The sequence below is a fragment of the Chiloscyllium plagiosum genome, unplaced genomic scaffold (assembly GCF_037043375.1).
Source record: "Chiloscyllium plagiosum isolate Xiang-an unplaced genomic scaffold, Cpla_swu_hap1 HiC_scaffold_1, whole genome shotgun sequence".
Lineage (NCBI taxonomy): Eukaryota > Metazoa > Chordata > Chondrichthyes > Orectolobiformes > Hemiscylliidae > Chiloscyllium > Chiloscyllium plagiosum.
The window spans coordinates 169079685-169103761 of record NW_028270139.1 but is presented as its reverse complement, the minus strand read 5'-3'; the positions used below and the strand labels follow the sequence as shown (position 1 = coordinate 169103761).

The 24077-nt window shown below is 48.1% G+C and overlaps 1 protein-coding gene across 1 annotated transcript; it reads right to left on the bottom strand.

Annotated features, from left to right (window-relative positions):
* Window positions 1–275: 275 nt before the first annotated feature.
* idh3b (isocitrate dehydrogenase (NAD(+)) 3 non-catalytic subunit beta) lies at window positions 276–23824 on the bottom strand. Its single transcript, XM_087992252.1, has 8 exons — window positions 23763–23824; window positions 19356–19488; window positions 19098–19231; window positions 17537–17639; window positions 16845–16991; window positions 16532–16626; window positions 15846–15906; window positions 276–1666 (listed from the first exon to the last, which is right to left on the bottom strand). The coding sequence occupies exons 1-8, from the start codon at window positions 23804–23806 to the stop codon at window positions 1583–1585; spliced, it is 801 nt and encodes a 266-aa protein (XP_087848378.1). The 5' UTR covers window positions 23807–23824; the 3' UTR covers window positions 276–1582.
* Between the last annotated feature and the right edge of the window lie 253 nt (window positions 23825–24077).

The window sequence follows — 24077 nt, the reverse complement described above, 5'->3', positions numbered from 1 at the left end:
TCATTATGATTTGTCGGCAAGTTACACCAGTCAGCATCTCATACTGAAGGAGAGGCTGTGGGCTTTGAAATTGCTTTTGCTTCAATGTGATGGGGGGTAATGGCCTTCTGCTCCATGAAATAAGATAAACAGGACATTCTGCCCATTTTCTCTACCTGCCTTTCATGTCACTGTCTGCTCACTGCATATTGAAAGGACTAGCAATCTTCACAATCATTCCTCCTGTCTTAAGTAGGAGACCCTATTGTTATAATTCTAGATGGTAAAAGAGCAAGTTGTTTCCCAAATGAAACTTACTTTATTTAGCTTGAAGTTGATTAAGGTAGTTACCTTAACATTTACACACAGTTGCAGATATTCTTTAACAACACAAATTTGCTACAGGAAAGGCTATACAAGACAGTTTAATGCATGCTACTATAGCAAAACAAAGTTTCACCCTCTGGTCTGTTCTTTTACTTTACACTCGATAATTTAACAAAACCTTTTGAGCTCTGATATGGATTTTTCACAATTCTAATGGCCTAAACATTTTCAGTTCTGGAAAACTTTCAATCTCAAGCTTGGAAGCTCCAAAGCTACACCTGCTTCCACTGGGGTGACTGGTTACCCTGAAGCCACATTGAGGTCTCTGCACATTAAACAGTCCAATCTTCCATCCATTCACCCTCCATCATTATCCTGTAGACACTTGATTGACGTCACAAGCTGCATCACAAATTTAGATCACTTCCAAATGCCCTTTACCCTCAGAGGTAACTACAATATATTTATCAATTTGGATTTTTAAATAGTTATGTACATGCCTTTCAATATACCTTGTTTTATAAACACTGCTTCTCTAGTTTGAGATTTCCCTGTAAGCTTAAGATTCCTCACTAGTTTAGAAGGTTATACATTGCTATCCTGTTGCCTTGTATTTTCTCAATGACTTCAAATTCCCTCTCCTGAATCTTAGTCCTTTTTTCAGTTTCAGTTGTGTGATTGAGGAAGTCAACAGACTGTCCATGTGAGTCTTTCTGTTCTGTACATTAAATAGTTTCCTTCCCCAGTAACAGATTTTTTTTTTGATACAGGGTGAATCTGAAAATGTTTCAGGCTTAGAAATTTGAAAGAATTGTGAAATAATTCATCCAGGTCCAGTTAAGGTGGAGGGATTTCAACTGCATTTCCAACTAAGGTGGTTTTTTTCCTTGTAGTTATCCTTTATCACTTGACAATTGTTTTCAATATCTGAACCCAACAGTGACAGAATTCCTAGAAGCATGGCATTCCAACAGGAACTATTATCAACAGAGTTAGACCCCATCTACAACCCCCTGAGAAAAACAGGAAATTGTCACCAACACAAACTCAAACATATAAATAGAAAGCAGGAATTATCAGCAGTGCTTCACCTGGAGGCCCACTGAAGATGTGAAGAAGTGTCTGGAAATGAACCTTCCAGCTCAGCGAGCAAACCTACACCCAGAGTGACAGTGGTGTCTTGTGCTTTTGTTGACATTTAACAAATTAATAATACAGGCTGATGGGCTAGCTGCTTATTGCCAGCTTTAGGGAGATCCTTCTCCAGTAAAGCAGCTCATGCTGCTGCATTAAGGTTAGCAATGACAGCTGCAGTGAACTCTGCTGAGGTTGAGTATCCACCCATATCAGGAGTTCGAATCTAAAGAGGGAAGAAAAAAACAATTATCAGGCTGGAGGTGTCTAGGAATTGGTATACCTGTACTGAGGTGTTACTGTGGAAGCTCACCAGGCCAACTATGGGCCAGTGCATCATCATGGTTAAGTAGATCGGCTGCCAAGTCTGTCAGCTCTCTGCATGTCTAACTTGCCTTTTACTATTTTTACATTTTGCCTATTCTCATGATCCAATGCTGTTTTGTCAGCTGCAACACTTGGGTCCAGTTTAATCCTAATGTACATCAGTTTGCATGCTTTTCTGCTTTTGCTATCTTGAGTCAGTGTCCTCTTGTTTTTGATCCTTTCACCAACAAAGTTATTTTTTCCAGTTTGCTTTGTCTAAGCTCATGATATGTCAAATCTCCTCAACCTTTCTTGGAGAAAGTCCCAGTTTCTCCAGTGTCCATGCAATTAGAACAATTTTGGGCTTTCTTCTGCTCGTCACCAATGAAGAATAATTTGCTGATGCAGTGATAGTTTATGAATACAGACCCTGTCATTTGTATATGGGGAATCCACATGTAAACTGGAGGAAGAACACTTCACCCTCAGCCATTTCAGAGATCTCGGGGACATCCATTAAACAACCCCACTGTAGCTGAACACTTTAACTCCCACTCCACTAAGTACATGCAGGTCTTTGGCCATCGGCAAACCCTAACCACCCAATGGTGCTGGAAGAGCACAGCAGTTCAGGCAGCATAGAGGAGCTTCAGCAAAATCCTGATGAAGGGCTTTTGCCCGAAACGTCGATTTTGCTGAAGCTCCTCGGATGCTGTCTGAACTGCTGTGCTCTTCCAGCACCATTGATCAAAGAATCTGGTTTCCAGCATCTGCAGTCATTGTTTTTACCTAACCACCCAATGCCTGTAGGAGAATGCATCACGTTCCAGCTGGGGACACTTCAACCACAAAGGATTAATCTCGATTTGATCAGTTTCCCCTCTCTACCCTACCCCCCCACTTTATCCCAGTCCCAACCTCCAACTTGGCACTGCCCTCTTGAATGGTCCTACCTTCCTATCTATCTGTTCCACTCTCACCTTCATCTACATATTCCAGCTACCTTCCTGCCAGCCTCACCCCTTCCCCATTTATCTCTCCGCCTCCGATGAAGGGCTTATGCCTGTAACGTTGTTCTGCTCCTTGCATGCTGCCTGACCGGCTGCTTTTCCAGCACCACATTCTTTGACTCTGATCTCCAGCATCTGCAGTCCTCATTATCTTAAAGCAGTCAGATCCAATTATGGATTCCTCCCCAAAGCCCATTTTGGAAAGCATGTCCCATGTGTGTGAAATCCTGTCAAAGGCCATGTCTTGGTCCAGCCTGCTGAGGCAGGCTTCCACCATCCCCCTCCCCAACCACCACATATATATACATACACAATTGCATCCTGCCTGGTACAGCACAGCTTTAGTTGGGATTGATCACTAATATTAGAGCACATCTCACCTAGTTGGCAGTAACCTTTGGCAGAATTCTGTTAACCTTCTGCTTGTAGTTGAGGGTGATACATTTCTTCATGGATTCCCCTATGCTACCTGCCAGAAGAATACTGTACACCTCCAGTAGGTCCTGGATTATCAAGTCCCACAGCTGACTACAACTTGTTCAGTAAACTGTCACTTCCAGGAACCTTATTCTTTTCTAAGGATTTGAGGGCCTTCGCTCATCCTGAGATAAGGGCTAGTCCAGTCTCTCCTGCATGCTGTTGTCTAAGACCTCCATGATAGAGTATTGTGAGGCTATGCTGTGTGGACACTCCCCCGCTGCTCACCTTCCACCCTACCAACCTTCGCACAAACCAAATCATCTGCTGACATTTCTGCCACCTCCAAAAAAAACCCTGTCACCAGGGATATATTTCCCTCCCCACCCCTTTTCGCCTTCCAGCAAAGACCGTTCCCTCCGTGACTACCTGGTCAGGTCCACGCCCTCCTACAACCTACCCTCCCAGCCTGGCACTTTCCCCTGCCACCGCAGGAACTGTAAAACCTGCGCCCTCACCTCTATAAAGGAGCCTTCCATATCCATCAAAGTTTTACCTGCACATCCACCAATATCATTTATTGGATCCGTTGCTCCGAATGCAGTCTCCTCTACAGTGGGGAGACTGGGCGCCTCCTAGCAGAGCGCTTTAGAGAACATCTCCGGGACACCCGCACAATCAACCATAACGCTCGATTCCCTTACCAATTAAGAAAACTGCCCAAGTTTATCCAGACTCTCTTCACCGCTGAAATGCTCCATTTCCTCTGTATGCCCTCAAGTGCAATCACATCCTTCCTATAGCGTGGGGACCAGACCTCGTGCCGTGAAGCCAATTTTGAATCCAACCTTCCAGGTTCCCCTGGATAGCACAAGCTTTAACCCTCCTCATCAGTTACCTTCAAGGAAGGACCAAGTGAAGAGATGGACAATTTAATCAAATTCCTTAGGCATGCTGCCTTCTGTTCACTGTCCCTGATCAAACCTTGCCTCTTTAAACGGAGATTAATTTTGTCCATGAATATTTTTGCCAAGAGATTCCCTACCATTGATGTTACTCACTGGTCTATATCTTCAGTCATCTAGCGGAACCACATTAGCTGTCTTCCAGTTCTCCGGTAACTTCTCTGTGGCTAAAGACGATTTAGAAATTTAGGTCTGGGCCCCATAACTTCCTCCCTCATCTCCCACAGCAGCCTGGGATATAACACCCAGACTATCAGGATCTGGTCATGTTTAAAACCCTCAAAGCCTACAATAACTCGTCACTTCAATCTGCTTAAGAACTTCACAGTCTATCTTTAGGATTGTGCTTGCATCCTCCTTCCCCAGAGTAAAATGGACATGTAGTGCTACCATTTAACATTCTACCAATCCCCTCTGGTTTCACATATACATATCCCCCTTGGTACCTGATGGGCCCGACTCTTTCCCCAGTTATTCTATTTCCCTTGATATATTCGTAAACTCACCTTCAGATTCTCTCTAACCTTGACCTCTAGTATTTTTCCATGTCCCCTCCTTCCAGAAGAAGCATTTCGTTCTCCAGCATTCTAACTGTCAGCATCTTATTCCCTTCGCTCTCCACCACCATCCACCAGTTTCATTTAAACTCTCAAAACCCTACTCCTGAAAGACATTTGCTCGATCCTGTTCATTTGCATTCAGTGTATTCTGTTCTGAACCTGTCCCAATGCCCCAAGAACCGGAAGACTCAGCCCCATGCTATTTCTTCTCCTGCTTTTGCAGGACACTGAAGCTAAGAGATGAGGACCTCTGCAAACCTCTTTTTTCACATCCTCCCAAGCTCCTGAAAATCTGACCAAAGGACCTTGATGTCTGTTCTCTCTTCTGTTGAGTCTCCCCCATAAGCTCTATCTCACTCCTCTACCCCCCTCACGATCTTACACTCTGCTGCTCTTGGCTATTTCTCGGACGACAGGTCTGCCCCTTAATAACATCTCCAGTTCACACTGTGAATTGTATCATTTCCTCATCTTAGAACATGAGGGGCAAGAGGAGGCCATTCAGCCCCTCTAGTATGCTCCACCACTCAATACAATCCTGGCTGATACCACTTTGGCCTCACTCTCCTGCTCACTCCCCATAACCCTTCAACTCATTACTAAGCAAAGATCTAACTCCTGCTTAAATGTACTCAATGTCCTGGCACTCTGGAGTTGTGAAGTCCACAGATTCATGACCCTTTGTGAGAGTGGCTCAGTAGTTACCACTGCTGTCTCACAGCACCAGGGACCCGGGTTCAATTCCAGCCTCTGGTGACTGTGTGGAGTTTGCACATTCTCCCCGTGTCTGCGTGGGTTTCCGCCGGGTGTTCCGGTTTCCTCCCACAATCCAAAAGATGTGCAGATCAGGTGAATTGGCCATGCTAAATTGCCCGTAGTGTTAGGTCAATTAGTCAGAGGGAAATGGGCCTGGGTGGGTTACTCTTCGGAGGGTCGGTGTGGACTGGTTCGGCTGAAGGGCCTGTTTCCACACTGTAAGGAATCTACTCTAATCTCATCTAAGTGATTTCTCCTTATCTGTTACACATCTGCTTTATCCTAAACCTGTGGTCTCTTGTTCTAGATTGCACTGTGAGGAAACATCCTCTCTACATCTACAGTGTCAATCCCCTTTAGCATCTTATACACCTCAATTAGATCGCCTCTCACTCATCTAAACTCCAGAATTGCTCAATCACTCTGTAAGACCCTCTGCTCTGAAATCAATCGAGGGATTCCAATCTCTATTCTATCTGAACAGAACCCCTTTGTATTCTCACTGAAAGAATCCTTTAATGTCACCCATCCTCTTCAGACCTATCGTCAGTGAAAACATAATCAGGATAAATTTCTCATATTGTTGTCAAGGCTTGGTTATAGCTGCTCTACGTTCACTGGCAGACCACGGAACACTAACTGTGTGTGAACCCGTTTTGGATTTCTCCTAAGCCTGTTACAGCTACAGTGATACAGGCCAAGTTTCAAATCAGCCACCAGACACATTTCAACAGCCACCCAACTCCCTGCTCACCCTCTGTCGGGTGAATAACAATCAAAGCCAGCCCTCCTTCCTTTCACAGAACATAGAAAAGTACAGCACAGAACAGGCCCTATGGCCCACGATGTTGTGCTGAGATTTAGTCCTAATGTAAAATATAATGATTTAACTTACACAGCCCTCAATTCACTACTCTCCATGTCCATGTCCCCAATGACTCTGCTTCCACCACCACAGCTGGCAACGCATTCCATGCATTCACAACTCTCTGCGTAAAGAACCCACCTCTGATATCTCCTTTATACCTTTCTCCTAATATCTTCAAACTATGACTCCTCGTACCAGTCAATCCTGCCCTGGGGAAAAGTCTCTGGGTAATCCAAGATGGCGGACAGGAAAAAATTCTGGCTGTAACAGCTGCTCCTTTTTTTGAGGTATTTTAGGTACTGGAGGTGATTTCCTCAAATTCCAGAAGCAGCAATTACTGTTTTATATGCTGTTGCACTGTTTTGGAATTTTGGGGGGGAAAAAAAGTCAAAACAACAGCAGTTTTAACAGGGAGAAGACCAGATAAAAGAAGCACATGGTGATATCATTGCAGGAGAGAGAGAGAGAGAGAGAACCTGCACAGTTACTGCCTTTGCTGTTTTATTCATGTATCACTGGACATCGGAGTGCATCTGGGAAAATTAACAAACAGTGAAATTCACAACTAATCTTGGAGGAACTATTGGACAAAGTTCACAGCACAGAATTAGATAAGTTAATCGTAGTTTTAAATGTGGCCTACAGAGAATCTGCAGTAGGGAGTGGAGTGGGTTCTTTCTTGATTATATGTTTTTGGAGATATGTCTGATTAACTAAAATATAAGCCATAACTATTAATTTAACCGGGGGCAGTGTTTGTAGCAGAATAAGACTGTGTTATTTTCTGGATCTGTAGATTGTGAAGGAGCAAAAATGGCCTTTGCAGCGATATGTACTTCTTGTCAGGTGTGAGAGTTTAAAGAGAGTTTAAGGGTTACTGTGGATTATATCTGCCATACATGTGAATCTTATCAGATCGAATGGATCGGTTGGACAGACAGTTAGAAGCAATTAGGAATTTGCAACAGTATGTGATGGATGGCAGTTATAGGAAGGGGGGAAAGTCTCAGATACAGTCACAAAGATGAGTTAACTCCAGGAAAAGTAAGAGAGGTAGGCAACTAATGCAGGGGTCTTCTGTGAACAGGTATGCTGTTTTGGAAAATGTAGGTGGTGATGGACTCAGGGGAACATAGCACAAAAAGCCAAGTTTCTGGCATTGAAACTAGCTCGAATGCGAGGGGTACATCGGGTTCCAAGAGATTAATTGTGTTAGGGGATTCTGTAGTCAGCGGTACAGACAGATGTTTCTGTGGCCAGCAGAGAAAAAGCAGAATGGTGTGTTGTTTCCCTGGTGCCAGGATCAAGGATGTCTCAGAGAGGGTGCAGAATGTTCTCACAGGGGAGAGGGGCCAGCAAGAGGTCATTGTCCACATCGGAACCAACGACATTGGAAGAGAAAAGGTTGAGATTCTGAAGGGAGATTACAGAGAGTTAGGCAGGAATTTAAAAAGGATGTCCTCAAGAGTAGTAATATCTGGATTACTCCTGGTGCTACGAGCTAGTGAGGGCAGGAATAGGAGGATAGAGCAGATGAATGCATGGCTGAGGAGCTGGTGTATGGGGGAAGGATTCACATTTTTGGATCATTAGAATCTTTTGGGGTAGAAGTGACCTGTACAAGAAGGGTGGATTGCACCTAAATTGGAAGGGGACTAATATACTGGCAGGGAGATTGGCTAGAGCTGCTCGGGAGAATTTAAACGAGTAAAGGTCAGGGGGTGGGACCCACGGAGATAGTGAGGAAAGAGATCAGTATGAGACTGGTACAGTTGAGAACAGAAGCAAGTCTTACAGTCAGGGCGGGCTGGACTAATAAACAAGGTAGGACTAATAAATTAAACTGCATTTATTTCAATGCAAGGGGCCTAACAGGGAAGGCAGATGAACTCAGGGCATGGTTAGGAACATGGTTATCATAGCAATTATAGAAACATGGCTCAGGGATGGTTCCAGGATACAAATGCTACAGGAAGGATAGAAAGGGAGGCAAGAGAGGAGGGAGAGTGGCATATTTGATAAGGGATAGCATTACAGCTGTACTGAGGGAGGATATTCCTGGAAATACATCCAGGGAAGTTATTTGGCTGGAACTGAGAAATAAGAAAGGGATGATAACCTTATTAGGATTATATTATAGACCCCCCAATAGTCAGAGGGAAACTGAGAAACAAATTGTAAGGAGATCTCAGTTATCTGTAAGAGTGATAGGGTTGTTATGGTAGGGGATTTTAACTTACCAAACATAGACTGGGACTGCCATAGTTTAAGGGTTTTGATGGAGAGAAATTTGTTAAGTGTGTGCAAGACAATTTTCTGATTCAGTATGTGGACATACCTACTAGAGAAGGTGCAAAACTTGACCTACTCTTGGGAAATAAGACAGGGCAGGTGACTGAGGTGTCAGTGAGGGAGCACTTTGGGACCAGCGACCATAATTCTATTAGATTTAAAATAGTGATGGAAAAGGATAGACCAGATCTCAAAGTTGAAGTTCTAAATTGGAGAAAGGCCAATTTTGACGGTATTAGGCGAGAACTTTCAAAAGCTGATTGGGGGCAGATGTTCGCAGGTAAAGGGACGGCTGGAAAATGGGAAGCGTTCAGAAATGAGATAACAAGAATCCAGAGAAAGTATAGGGTGAAAGGAAAGGCTGGATGACTAAAGAAATTGAGGGTTTGGTTAAGAAACAAAAAAGAAGATATAGACAGGATAGATCGAGTGAATCCTTAGAAGAGTACAAAGGAAGTAGGGGTATATTTAAAGAGGGAAATCAGGAGGGCAAAGCGGGGACATGAGATAGCTTTGGCAAATAGAATTGAGGAGAATCCAAAGGGATTTTACAAATATATTAAGGACAAAAGGGTAACTAGGGAGAGAATAGGGCCCCTCAAAGATCAAGAAGGCGGCCTTTGTGTAGAGCCACAGAAAATGGGGGAGATATTAAATGAGTATTTTGCATCCGTAATTTCCTGTGGAAAAGGATATGGAAGATATAGACTGTAGGGAAATAGATGGTGACACCTTGCAAAATGTCCAGATTACAGAGGAGGAAGTGCTGGATGTCTTGAAACAGGTAACAGTGGATAAATCCCCAGGACCTGATCAGGTGTACCCTAGAACTCTGTGGGAAGCTAGAGAAGTGATTGCTGGGCCTCTTGCTGAGATATTTGTATCATCGATAGTTACAGGTGAGGTGCCGGAAGACTAGAGGTTGGCAAACGTGGTGCCACTGCTTAAGAAGGGCGGTAAGGACAAGCCAGGGAACTATAGACAGGACAGGATGTACATGTATTTGGGAAGGCAAGGGCTGATTCGGGATAGTCAACATGACTTTGTGCGTGGGAAATCATGTCTCACAAGCTTGAGTTTTTTGAGGAACTAACAAAGAGGATTAATGAGGCAGAGCAGATGCGATCTATATGGACTTCAGTAAGGCATTCGACAAGGTTTCCCATGGGAGACTGATTAGCAAGGTTAGATCTCATGGAATACAGGGAGAACTAGCCATTCGGATGCAGAACTGGCTCAAAGGTAGAAGACAGAGGGTGGTGGTGGAGGGTAGTTTTCAGACTGGAGGCCTGTGACCAGTGGAGTGCCACAAGGATCGGTGCTGGGCCCTCTACTTTTTGTCATTTATGATTTTTTTTGTCATAAATGATTTGGATGCGAGCATAAGAGGTACAGTTAGTAAGTTCGCAAATGACACCTAATTTGGAGGTGTAGTGGACAACGAAGAGGGTTACCTCAGATTACAACAGGATCTTGATCAGATGGGCCAATGGGCTGAAAAGTGGCAGATGGAGTTTAATTCAGATAAATGCGAGATGTTGCATTTTGGGAAAGCAAACCTTAGCAGGACTTATACACTTAGTGGTACACTCCTAGGGAGCGTTGCTGAACAAAGAGACCTTGGAGTGCAGGTTCATAGTTCCTTGAAAGTGGAGCCCCAGGTATATAGGATAGTGAAGAAGGTGTTTGGTATGCTTTCCTTTATTGGTCAGAGTATTGAGTACAGGAGTTGGGAGGTCATGTTGCAGCTGTACAGGACATTGGATAGGCCACTGTTGGAATATTGTGTGCAATTCTGGTCACTTCCTATCGGAAAGATGTTATGAAACTTGAAAGGGTTCGGAGAAGATTTACAAGGATGTTGTCAGGGTTGGAGGATTTGAGCTATAGGGAGAGGCTGAACAGGCTGGGGCTGTTTTCCCTGGAGCGTCAGAGGCTGAGGGGTGACCTTATAAAGGTTTACAAAATTATGAGGGGCATGGATAGGGTAAATAGGCAAAGTCTTTTCCTGGGGTCAGGGAGTCCAGAACTAGAGGGCATAGGTTTAGGGTGAGAGGGGAAAGATATAAAAGAGACCTAAGGGGCAACGTTTTCACGCAGAGGGTGGTACATGTATGGAATGAGCTGCCAGAGGAAGTGGTGGAGGCTGGTACAATTTCAACATCTAAGAGGCATTTTGATAGCTATATGAATAGGAAAGATTTGGAGGAATATGGGCCGGGTGCTGGCAGGTGGGACTAGATTGGGTTGGGATATCTGGTCGGTATGGACGGGTTAGACCAAAGGGTCTGTTTCCATGCTGTACATCTCTATGACTCTGGTTATTGACTATCTATTCCTCTCATTACCTTGTACACCTCGATCAGGCCTCCTCTCTTCCTCCTTCTCTCCAGAGAGAAAAGTCCAAACTTATTCAACCTTTCTTCATAAGGCAAGCCCTCTAGTCCAGGCAGCATCCTGGTAAACCCTCTCCAAAGCCTCTGTATCTTTCCTATAGTAGGATGACCAGAATTGGACACAATATTCCAAGTGTGGTCTCACCAGGGACTAGTAGAGCTGGAGCAAAACCTCGCGGCTCAAACTCAATACCCCGGTTAATGAAAGCAAAAACAGCATATGCTTTCTTAACAACTCTATCCACTTGGGTGGCTACTTTGAGAGATCTATGTACTTGCACACCCAGATCCCTCTGTTCCTCCACACTGCCAAGAATCCTGTCTTTAATCCTATATTCAGCATTCGAGTACGACCTTCCAAAATGCATCACTTTGCATTTATCCAGGTTGAACTCCATCTGCCATTTCTCAGCCCAGCTCTGCATCCTGTCTATGTCGCACTGCAGTCTGCAATAGCCCTCTGTACTATCAATGACATCTCCAACCTTTGTATCATCTGCAAATTTATTAACCCACCCCTCAACCTCCTCGTCCAAGTCATTTATAAAAACTACAAAGAGCAGAGGCCCAAGAACTGAGCCCTGCGGGACCCCACTCAACACTGACCTCCAGGCAGAATACCTTCCATCTACAACCAGTCTCTGCCTTCTGTCAGCCAGCCAGTTCTGAATCCAGATAGCCAAATCTCCCTGTATCCCATACTTCCTGACTTTATCAATGAGCCTGCCATGGGGAACCATTTCAAATGCCTTGCTAAAGTCCATATACACCACATCCACTGCTCGATCTTCGTCGACCTGACTTGTCACCTCCTTAAAGAACTCAATAAGATTTGTGAGGCATGACCTGCCCCTCACAAAGCCATGCTGACTGCCTTTCATCACACTATGCTTTGCCAAATAGTCACAAATCCTATCCCTCAGAATTCTTTCCACAACTTTGCTGACCACAGACATGAGACTGACTGGTCTGTAATTGCCAGGGATTTCCCTATTCCCCTTCTTGAAAAGTGGAACAACATTCGCCTCCTTCCAATCCTCCGGTACGACTCCCGTGGAGAGTCAAGAAGCAAAGATCTTTGCCAGCGGCTTAGCAACCTCCTTTCTCGCTTCCTGGGGTAGCCTGGGATAAATCTGGTCTGGCCCTGGGGACTTATCAATCTTAATGTTTTCCAAAATTTCTAGCACACCAACTTCATCAATCTTGATCTGGTCAAGACTGTATCCCAGCTCCTTAAAGTTCTCTTTCACAACAAGTTCCCTGTCCTTCAAGAAAACTGAAGCAAAATACTCATTTCAGGCTTCCCCTATCTGCTCAGACTCCACTTTCAAGTTCCCTACGCTATCCCTGATCGGCCCTACCTTCTCCCTGATCATTCTCTTATTCCTCACGTTTGAGTAAAATGCCTTTGAGTTCTCCCTAATCCTCTTGCCAAGCCTTTTTCGTGCCCCCTCCTGGCTCTCCTCAGCCCATTTCTGAGCTCCTTTCTAGTCAGCCTGTAACCCTCTAAAGCTGTGCTAGATCCTTGCTTCTCTCACCTGACATAAGCTGCCTTCTTCCTTTTGACAAGAAGCTCCTCTGTTCTCGTCATCCAAGGCTCCTTAATCTTATCCCTTCTTACCTGTCTCAGAGGAGCAAATTCGTGCATCACTTGCAACAACTGCTCCTTAAACAGTCTCCACGTGTCTGCTGTGCCCTTTCCATGGAACAATTGCTCTCAGGCTGTAATTCCCAACTCCTGTCTGATAGCGTCATAATTTCCTTTTCCCCAATTAAATATCTTCCCTCGGTACCTGCTCCTTTCACTCTCCAAGGCTATGCTAAATGTGAGGCAGTTGTGGTCACTGTCACCAAAGTGTTCTCCCACCGCGAGATCTGACACCTGTCCTGGCTCATTGCCGAGCACCAAATCCAAAATGGCCTCTCCCCTTGTCGGTCTGTCTCCGTACTGAGTAAGGAAACCCTCTTGAACACACCTGACAAAAACAGCTCCATCCAAACCATCTGCACTTAGGAGGTTCCAGTCGATATTGGGAAAGTTGAAATCACCCATAACAACAACCCTGCTACTTTTGCATTTTTCCAGAATCTGCCCACCCATGTGATCTTCAATCTCCCTACTGCTATTAGGGAGTGTGTAGAAAACCCCCAGTGCGGTGACTGCTCCCTTGCTGTTCCTAACTCCCACCCATACTGACTCAGTAGACAAACCTTCCTCAACAACCTTCGTTTCTGTAGCTGTGATGCACTCTCTGATTAGCAATGCAACACCCCCTCCTCTTTTTCCACCTTCCCTGTCCTCTGTCCTTTTTAACCCTGGAGCATCTAGCAACCATTCTTGCCCGTGAAACCCACGTCTCCGTTATGGCCACAACGTCATAGCCCCAAGTACTGATCCATGCTCTAAGTTCATCACTCTTATTTCAGACACTCCTTGCATTAAAGCAGACACACTTTAACGAATCCCTTTGTTACATCACAAGAAACCTCCCCGATAGTTTAACTACATCCTGTCATTGCCCCATTTACAACTGACCCCCTCTCAGATATGTGGCTCTAATTCCAACCCTCTGCCAAACTAGTTTAAACCCTCCCGAACCACACAAACAAAACTCCCACCCCGGACATGTGTGCCCCTCCAGTTCAGGTGCAACCCGTCCTTCTTGTACAGGTCCCACCTTCCCCAGAGGGTATCCCAATGGTCTAGGTATCTGAAGCCCTCCCTCCTGCACCAGCCTCACAGCCACGTGTTAAGCTGCATTCGCTGACTGTTCCTCACCTCACTATCTCGTGACACTGGCAGCAAACCTGAGGTCACTGCTCTACTCGTCCTGCTCTTCAGCTTCCAACCTAACTCTCTGTAGTCACTTTTCAGATCCTCAATCCCTTTCCTGGCTGTATCATTGGTGCCAATATGCACCACGATTTCTGGCTGCTCACCCTCCCCCTTCAGAATCATGTAAACCCAATCGGCGACATCCCGGACCCTGGCACCGGGGAGGCAACGTACCTTCTGGGAGTCCCATTCCTGACCACAAAATCTCCTGTCAGTCTGTCTAACTACTGAGTCCCCTACCACTAGCGCTTTTCTATTTTCCCCCTTCCCTTCTGAGCCACAATGCGAGGCTCAGTGCCAGAGACCTGACAACTATGGCTTTCCTCTGGTAGGCCATCCCCACCAGCAGCATCCAAAATGGTATACTTATTACTGAGGGGAACGGCCACAGGGGATCCCTGCTCTGACCGTCGGTTCCCTTTCCTCCCCCTGACAGTAACCCAGCTGTCCTTATCCTGTGTCTGGGGAGTGACCACCTCCCTGTAACTCCTCTCAATTTCCCCCTCAGCCTCCCGAATGATACGAAGTTCATCCAGCTCCAGTTCCCTAACTCGGTTTTTGAGGAGCTGGAGTTGGATGCACTTCCCAGTGAGGAATGTGAAGTGTCTCTCACCTGCCACATTCTGCAGGTTCATTAACGACACAAAGACCTGAGACACTGCCCTTCCCTTTTGCAGTCAGTGATTGGCTGATAGATTGCACCATTAGCGTTTCATTGGCCAGAGATCACTTTGGCCCACTCTGGGTTTGGGGAAGAAGCACATGCAGCAGGTGAATACATGGGAAACACAGGACTGCAGATGTAGAGTTGACAAAGTGCTGGAATGTTTTATTTTGGACTGAAACAATTCTCTCAAAAGCAGGATTTTACACGAGTACCCTCCCTGGGGAGGGGGAGCTGGGGTTATGACCCTGTAAATGGCCTGCTGCTGAGTGATGCTCTTAGTTAATCCAGTGTCAATGATTCAGAAGCTCAAAGTCTCAGACTCTCTGGGAGTCAGTCAGCTGATTTGTACATGGCATCTGCTTCCATCATGATTCTCATTAGTTCACACATCGTTTCTCCATCTTGGGATGAGACAAACATCTTAAAAAAAACAGATAAATCCCAACAAAACAAAAGGAAAAGGAGGTAATCTCTAAATCAGGAATAACAGAGAGCAAGAGGGAATGGTGTAGTTATTACTGAACCTGGATATTATGTAAAGCCTCCAATACCGCCCTGTAACTGCTCGCTAAAGCCAGGCAACTGGTCAACAAACACAGAGCATGGATATCAGAGGATGAAACATTAAACACAAAAACTCTGGAGCAGGTCACTGCTTTACATCGAGACGGAGCCATCACTGAGGCTCTGCCAACTCCATCCAGCCAGAAGTGTGGAAATAACCTGGCACTTCAATCCTCAAGGGGAGAAAGAGGACTGGAGGGCCCACTGGGAGTCCCGAGGGGGTCCAATCCAACGGCAGCATCATGTCCAAACTCCCAGCAGGGAGGCGTGGAGCAGGCTAGCGGAGACGAGCAGGGTGCAGGTTATCGATGACACTCTTCAGGAAATCGCTGGTGGTGGAATAACCGCCCATATCTCGGGTCCGAACCTAATGTGGGGCGGGGCCAGGGCAAGGCAGGGCCGGGGCGGGAGAAATCAAAAGGAGAAAATGAAAGTAAAAGCACAAAACAAACTTAAATCAAATCAATAAATGTGGATAAATCAAACAAAAAACAGGGGATAAAGAATGGTGCACAGCCTCCCCTCCCAAAGACCCGTTTTCCTGAACATAAACCTACCAGAAAATCCCAACATCCCCATCATCGCCCCACCTCAAAATCCACAATGATGTTGAACTCAAACCCCACACAGTACTTCCCCAACACATCCAGCTGCTACACAAACCCCAGCCCCGTCATAATACCAACCCACCCACCCCCTCCCTCTCACACTTAACCCAACCTTCCTCCTCCCCCAGCCAACCACCCAGCAGTCAATCTCCTCACATACCTTGCCCAGTTTGATGACTTTCCTCACAGCCTCAGAGATCAGGTTGGAGTGAAATTCTAGGCTGTAGTGGAATCAGAGAGTTCAGCCTCGCATCGCTCACAGTTTTCAAACATTTAACAAAATAATGACAGCGAGCACTTCAGGATGGCGACACTACAACCGAGCCACACTAACAGTTGCGGGGCGGGGCGGGGCGGGGCGGGGGGGGGAGAGCACGCGAGAGAGAGAGAGAGAGCATGAGTGAGTGAGAAAGGTTAGGGGGCAGCATGAAGTGCCCTTGGTCCAACCATCCTTACCCATAAGGTCACAGACTCACTGCTTTCACATGGTAAGGTCACAGCTCCCTCACCCCCCTCAACAAATAAAGAAGATTTGGGTGATAGGTGGCAGCTATTATTTGCCAGTTTGCAGCACTTTGTTTGGTCTAGGTGGGAGAGGGTGCAGGTTGGGAAGGTGCTGTTGAAGGATCTTTGGTGAATTTCTGCAGTACACACACTGCTCACACTGAGTATCTGTGGGAACGTGATTACAGATACAGCAAACAGCCTCCCTTCTGACCTTGTGAAGGTGGGGGGAGAGGGGGAGGAGGAGAGAGGAAGAGGATGGGAGGGAGGGAGATGATGTCCCAGGTCTTCAATAGGTGACAGAGGGAGGGGCAGCAAGATAGAGGGAGCTCTGGAACTTACTTCAGGTGCCTCAGCATATTGGCGGAGCTCAGCAACATGGCAGTGGGATTAGCAATGTTCCTACCCATCGCCTGGGAGAACGGGTGGCGGGCTCCCTGAAATCAAACAACAAAGTGAAAGGTTGTGGTCCCACAGTCCGAAAGGAGACAGAGCGAGCCAGCAGCTCGGGGAGAGGGTAAGTACAGCGAGGGACCCAGAAACCTCGAGTGCCTCATGGCTTCTGGAGTTGTTTCCCCCAAAGCCCCACCGTCCCCCCCCTCCCCACCAGTGCTGCTGCCCCAACTGAATGAAGAAACACAAACCATTCCTTTACCGTTTCGAAAACTGCGTACTCAGCACTGAAGCTCTCTCCTGGGACTACCCCAGCTCCTCCAACCAGACCTGCTGCCAGGTTATCAATGATGTTTCCGTAGAGATTCGGCATAACCAGAACATCGTACTGATAGGGATTGGACACCAGCTGTGGGGACAGAGAGTAGACAGTTGGTGCTGGTCTGTCAAGGTAAGGCTCAGAGCTAAGCGCATGCGAATGTGGCTGATAACAGGATGTATAGGACAGTCAGCTCTGCCTCCCCTCTCCCCAGGCCAGAACCCCAGAACTCCAGTCACAGGCTAACAGCCCCAAATGGTCTCAGGCCACAGGGATCCCGACCCCACCCATCTCCCCTGTGACCCCGATCACATGTGCCTCCCCACATGACCTCCATCCCCACACGTCCCTGTGACCCTGACACCCCCGCTCTCCATTACCCCGAATCCCCATGACCCCGACCCCTCCGTGCCCCTGACCCCCCCCGTGCCTAGACCCGCCTGACCCTGACCCCTCCATGCCCCTGACACCCCCATGTCCCTGAGCCCCAGACCCACCTGATCCCCACGTCCCTGACCCTCCCATGTCCTCCTAACCCCCGACCTCCCCAATGCCCCCCCCAGTGCCCCGTACTCGTGAACACCCCCCATGCCTCTGACCCTCCCCCCCCTCCTCGGTGGGCCAGCCCCAGTTACCTGCATGCAGCAGTTGTCGATAATGACAGAATCGTATTTGATGTTGGGATAGAGCTCAGCCATTTCCTTACAGCACTGCAGGAACAGGCCATCTCCCAGCTTCCTGCCAATAACAACGGCAACACCGTCACCAGGGAAACAGCTCCCAGCCAATTACACACCGTGAGGGAGGGAGGGTAGGAAGGAAGGGGTGACAGACAGAGTGAGTGGTAGGGAGGGGGTGATGGAGAGGGCGAGCGGGAGGGAGAGGATGATAGAGCCAGTGGGACGAAGGAGATGATAGAGTGTGAGTGGAAGGGAGGGGCTTGACTGAGAGAGCGAGTGGCTGATAGAGAGAGCTAGTGGGGTGGAGGGGGGTGATGAAGAGGAAGGGGGGGGGAGGAGAGGAGGTAGGCGAGGAAGGGGGCAACAGTGAGAGAGGGTGAGAGAGGGTGAGGGAGAGGGGGCGACAGTGGGAGAGGATGGGGGGGGGAGAGAGAGGGTGACAGTGAGAGAGAGCGAGCGAGGGGGTGCCAGTGAGAGGGGGCGCCAGTGAGAGAGGGTGGCGGGGGAGAGAGAGAGAGGGTGACAGCAAGTGAGGGCGAGGGAGGGGATGCCATAGAGAGGGGGTGAGGGAGGGGGCGCCAGTGAGAGAGGGTGGGGGGGGAGAGAGAGGGTGACAGAGAGAGGGCGAGGGAGGGGGTGCCAGTGAGAGGGGGCGGGGGGCGCGAGGGAGGGGGGGGCGCGAGGGAGGGGGGGGCGAGGGAGGGGGGGGTCGAGGGGGGGGGGGGGCGAGGGAGGGGGGGGGCGAGGGAGGGGGGGGGGCGAGGGAGGGGGGGGGCGAGGGAGGGGGGGGGGGCGAGGGAGGGGGGGGGGCGAGGGAGGGGGGGGGGCGAGGGAGGGGGGGGCCGAGGGAGGGGGGGGGCCGAGGGAGGCGGGAGCCGAGGGAGGCGGGAGTACGAGGGAGGGGGGGGGCGAGGGAGCGGGGGGGGGCGAGGGAGCGGGGGGGACGAGGGAGGGAGGGGGGGGGCGAGGGAGGGGGGGGGGCGAGGGAGGGGGGGGGCGAGGGAGGGGGGGGCGAGGGAGGGGGGCGAGGGAGGGGGGGGCGCGAGGGAGGGGGGGGGCGCGAGGGAGGGGGGGGCGAGGGAGGGGGGGGCGAGGGAGGGGGGGGCGAGGGAGGGGGGGGCGAGGGAGGGGGGGGGCGAGGGAGGGGGGGGCGAGGGAGGGGGGGGCGAGGGAGGGGGGGGCGAGGGAGGGGGGGCGAGGGAGGGGGGGGGCGAGGGAGGGGGGGGCGAGGGAGGGGGGGGCGAGGGAGGGGGAGGCGGGGGGGCGAGGGTGGGGCGCGAGGGAGGGGGGGGCGAGGGAGGGAGGGCGAGGGGTGGGACGAGGGAGGGGGGCACGGGAGGGGGGGCACGGGAGGGGGGGCACGGGAGGGGGGGCACGGGAGGGGGGGCACGGGAGGGGGGGGGCACGGGAGGGGGGGGGGCACGGGAGGGGGGGGCACGGGGGGCGAGGGAGAGTGGGTGACGGTGAGGGAGGGGGTGACGGTGAGGGAGGGTGAGCTGTGGTCATTAACACTCACATGATGTTGGCCTTATGCACTGCGGTGACCTTCGAGCGACCTTTCTTTGTGGCGTAATCAAAGGCGAATTTGGCGATCCGGCGGGATTTCTCCCTGGTGATGATCTTCAGACACTCGATGACCCCCTGAGCACTCTAACTCCGAAAGAAAAGGGAGAGTGAGGATAGGAGCCGGAGTATGAGGCAGGGACTGGGATGTAGTGATGGGTAAGTGAGGCAGTGAGAGGAGCCAGGGAGTCAGTACTAAAAGCCTCTTTACCTCATATTCCAGTGAGCTGTACTCGCCCTCCGTCTGCTCACGGATGATCACCAGGTCTAAGTTGTTATGCCGTGTCGAGTAACCCGGTAAGCTGTTAACATGGACCACGTTTGCAAACAAATCAAGTTTCTTTCTGGGGACAAACAGGGACAGAATCAGGCTGAAGGGTTGAACGGTCTCTTCTCCAAGCCCAGCATGTGAGCAGCACCAAGCAAACAGCCACTGACTATCACCTTTGTCAGAATGTCCTCCCTAGCCTGCCCCGACTCACCTCTTCAGTCTGTAACCCCAGTCAGACAGCATAGCCAGACACAGAGAGAAGGTCCACAACACTGTCGATGGGTCAGAGCAGAGGCTGCAGTTCAGGTTCAGCCAGGAAGGTGACTGAGTGGCTGCAGCATGCGCTGTAAGGTAGCTCACCGTCCACCTCAATACCAACAACACAGGCAGAAAGAGGGACTAACTCCTACCGGCAGGTTTTAGGGAGCTAGGGCAGGTATTAACAAGCAGATCCTCCAAAGTAGTACTCAGGATTAATCCAGAGCCACATATTACAGTGCTGACCAGAAAAGCAACAGTAAAAGCAAGCAGGTGAAGGTGTGACTGGCCAGGTGGTGAAGCAGGGTCTGAGATTCCTGCAACATTGGAACCAGCTCTAGCAGAGGCCGGACGCTTACAGCTTGGAGAGGTTACAACCAGACAGAGCAGACACCAAACAGCAACTAAAATCAACACGGAAACTTGTGCAGAAACTCAGCAGGTCTGGCAGTATCTGTGCTGAGAGAAACAGTTAACACTGAGACCAATATGACACATGTTGGAAAACATTAAGATTGATAAGCCCCCGGGGCCAGACCAGATTTATCCCAGGCTGCTCCGGGAAGTGAGAAAGGAGGTTGCTAAGCCGCTGGCGATGATATTTGCCTCCTCACTCTCCACGGGAGTCGTACCAGAGGATTGGAAGGAGGCGAATGTTGTTCCTCTTTTCAAGAAGGGGAATAGGGAAATCCCTGGCAATTACAGACCAGTCAGTCTTATGTCCGTGGTCAGCTACGTTTTGGAAAGAATTATGAGGGATAGGATTTGTGACTATTTGGCAAAGCATAGTGTGATTAAAGGCAGTCAGCATGGCTTTGTGAGGGGCAGGTCATGCCTCACAAATCTTATTGAGTTCTTTGAGGAGGTGTCAAGACAGATCAACGAAGGTCGAGCAGCGGATGTGGTGTATATGGACTTCAGCAAGGCATTTGATAAGGTTCCCCATGGTAGGCTCATTCATAAAGTCAGGAAGTATGGGATACAGAGAGATTTGGCTATCTGGATTCAGAATTGGCTGGCTGACAGAAGGCAGAGTGTGGTTGTAGATGGAAAGTATTCTGCCTGGAGGTCAGTGGTTGGTGGGGTCCCGCAGGGCTCTGTTCTTGGGCCTCTGTTCTTTGTAGTTTTTATAAATGACTTGGATGAGGAGGTTGAGGGGTGGGTTAGTAAATTTGCAGATGACACAAAGGTTGGAGGTGTTGTCAATAGTATAGAGGGTGACTGCAGGCTGCAGCATGACATAGACAGGATGCAGAGCTGGGCTGAGAAATGGCAGATGGAGTTCAACCTGGATAAATGCAAAGTGATGCATTTTGGAAGGTCGTACTCGAATGCTGAATATAGGATTAAAGACAGGATTCTTGGCAGTGTAGAGGAACAGAGGGATCTACAGAGGGAGCATAGATCCCTCAAAGTTGCCATCCAAGTGGATAGGGTTGTTAAGAAAGCATATGCTGTTTTGGCTTTCATTAACAGGGGGATCGAGTTTAAGAGCCGTGAGGTTTTGCTACAGCTCTACAAGTCCCTGGTGAGACCACACTTGGGATATTGTGTCCAGTTCTGGTCTCCCCACTATAGGAAAGATACAGAGGCTTTGGAGAGGGTGCAAAGTAGGTTTACCAGGAAGCTGCCTGGACTGGAGGGCCTGCCTTATGAAGAAAGGTTAAATAAGCTCGGACTTTTCTCTCTGGAAGGAGGAAGAGAGGTGACCTGATCGAGGTGTACAAGGTAATGAGAGGCATGGACAGAGTCGATAGCCAGAGACTCTTCCCCAGGGCAGAATTGACTAGTACGAGGGGTCATCGTTTTAAGATATTAGGGAAAAGGTATACAGGAGACAGAGGAAGGTTCTTTATGCAGAGAATTGAGAATTTATGGAATGCGTTGCCAGCTGTGGTGGTGGAAGCAGAGTCATTGGGGACATTTAAGCGACTGCTGGACATGCACATGGAGAGCAGTGAGTCGAGGGCTGCGTAGGTTAAGTTATTATATTTTACATTAGGATGAAGTCTCGACACAACATCGTGGGCCTAAGGGCCTGTTCTGTGCTGTACTTTTCTGTGTTCTACCTGCTCAAACCTGAAGGGATTTGGAGAATGATGGTTTAATTCACTGCCACATCTCTCCAGCTGGTATGTGCACTTTGAAAACATTCAGTTCCTCTCCCCAATAGGATTCCAGTTTGAATCTTTCAAGCCTGTTATTTCTATTTTCCTCCTGGTGCTTAACCATAAGGCATTTAACCAAACTCCCTTTCACAGCATGGGGTTGCTGTCAATACAGCTCACCTACTTTCTATTATTTTATTATTCACACTTGCCACTTTTCTGTATCATCAACGCTCCCTTTGTGTATTTACTCTGCACACCCTCACTGCTTGTTCCCACGTACCTCCTTCCCCTTTCATCAATTACGTAAAAAAGACAACTTTTAGTTCCAGTGAAGAGTCATCGTACTTGAAATGTTAACTGTTTTCCCTCCAGTGATGCTGCTGAACCTATTTCATTTATCATGCATGTCTCATTTGATTTCACATCCCCTGTGTCTGCATTACTTCACTTGTATCTCATTGACAACTTCTTCAGCTTGAAAGTGTGTTTTCCACAGAGAATACAGGCAGCTGTAGAGTTTGGCGAGAGCTTAAACTATAGTTTGGTTGTTGGTAAAGATCATTAAAAAAGGTATGGGGAATATTATCTCCAAATGGAGCTATCTGGACCATGCTGGAATTCTGCAAACAAAGTATTTTTCCATGAAATTACAAGAAAATGATTGTTTCATGTTGGAAGCTTCCACCAGGGGACCACAGTGCAGCAAAACTGTTCCTGACATTTCCCAATGGGCAGCAGGGGTTGCATTTTCCATTGAACTGCACGGGTGATTTACACAAATGTGGGGCTTATTTAAGTATTGTTGTGTGGACACACAACTTAAAGAGACACCAAACCACGTGCGAGAACCTTCCAGTTACATCCCAGTTGGAGTATTGCTGATGCGTGGAGCTACAGGTAAAGTTGGGTCCATTTTCATGTAAGTGATCTATTGGCAGAGAGGTTGTGTGAAATATAGGAAGGCAGAAACCAGAGAGGGAGAAATATTAGGGAGGCTAAATGGATAAATTACCAGACCCAGATGAAATGTATCCCAAATCTATGGAAGGAGCTCTGAACATGATTTGCCAATCCTCTCTGGCTATGGGTGCAGTGTTGGCAGCTGACATTGTCCGCAGGACCACGTAATTACAGGCCATGCAGCGTAACCTCAATCGTGGGCAAACTGGAGGAAAACGGCTGACAGACAGGAAACATCTTACTAATAAAATGGCAGGGATTTAAGGGAACTTTGTGCCTGACTAATTTGAGTGAAATTGTGAAGGGAGGGAGGGTTGATTAGGACAATTTGATGTAATTTTCACAGGCTTTAACAAAATTCTTGTCAAGAACCCACACTTCAGACTGGTCACTGAAGTAAAAACTGATGGGATAAAGTAAGTAGCGATTTGAATCTAAAAAGGTCTCAGAGGCAGACTGTATCGACTGGATCCCTGTATTTCTGTAACATTCACTGTGATTTACTCACTTCTAACACACACTTGGAATAACATCAACTCATAACCTGTCAGTGGTGGGGGCATTAGAATCATACACTTAACATAACTGGGAAAACATTTAGAAGGGGACTGAGGCAAAATATTCCACCGAGGGCTGCTGGGAGTCTGGAACTCACTACTTGAAAGGGTGAGAGAGGGAGAATCTCTCAACACATTTAACAAACACTTGGATATTCATTTAAACTGCCAAACCCTACAGAGCTACGGATCTAGAGCTGGAAAGTACAATAATGCTTTTTGTTTTGACTAGTATGGACATGGTGAGCTGAATCATCTTCTTTAATGATGTAACTTTGGGTTTTTTTTAAAAACAATATAATTTTTTTCAATAATTCTGCTTATCTCTCTCTCCGCCTCCTCAGCCCATCTAACCCACTTTAATTCTCTGTTAGATCTCTCAAACAAGGGTCATAGAGGAAGTGACAGCAGATTTAGAGAAAGCACATTCTCAATTCTGAAGAGGACAGCTCAGCTCCTACCTCAGCTTCATCTCATAGGATGACAATTCGCCCTTGTATTCCATTGGAGTGTAGATCTTCCCTGTGAAGAGAGAGAGAGAGAGAGAGAGAGAACACAAGCGTGATTAGAAAAGGGGTGAGAGAGGAAAGCAGCAGAAAGTTCAGTCGGAATGCTCTTTGGAGAGTTGGTGCTGACTTACTGGGCTGCAAGGTCTCTTTCTACGCAGTGGGGATTCTATGATTGGAGTTTAGAAAAACAAGAGATGATGGTATTGAAGACAGCGTAAACAGTCAGGTTTCCCCTCGTAAGAGAGCTGAGATTAGTTTCAGAATAAG

Coding starts and splice junctions, on each gene's coding strand:
- idh3b (XM_087992252.1), bottom strand. CDS start 23,806: ATGGAATACAAGGGCGAATTGTCATCCTATGAGATGAAGCTGAG. Junction 19,489..23,762: donor TCCTATGAGATGAAGCTGAG/GTAGGAGCTGAG, acceptor GTTTGTCCCCAG/AAAGAAACTTGATTTGTTTG. Junction 16,992..17,536: donor TCGACAACTGCTGCATGCAG/GTAACTGGGGCT, acceptor CTGTCCCCACAG/CTGGTGTCCAATCCCTATCA.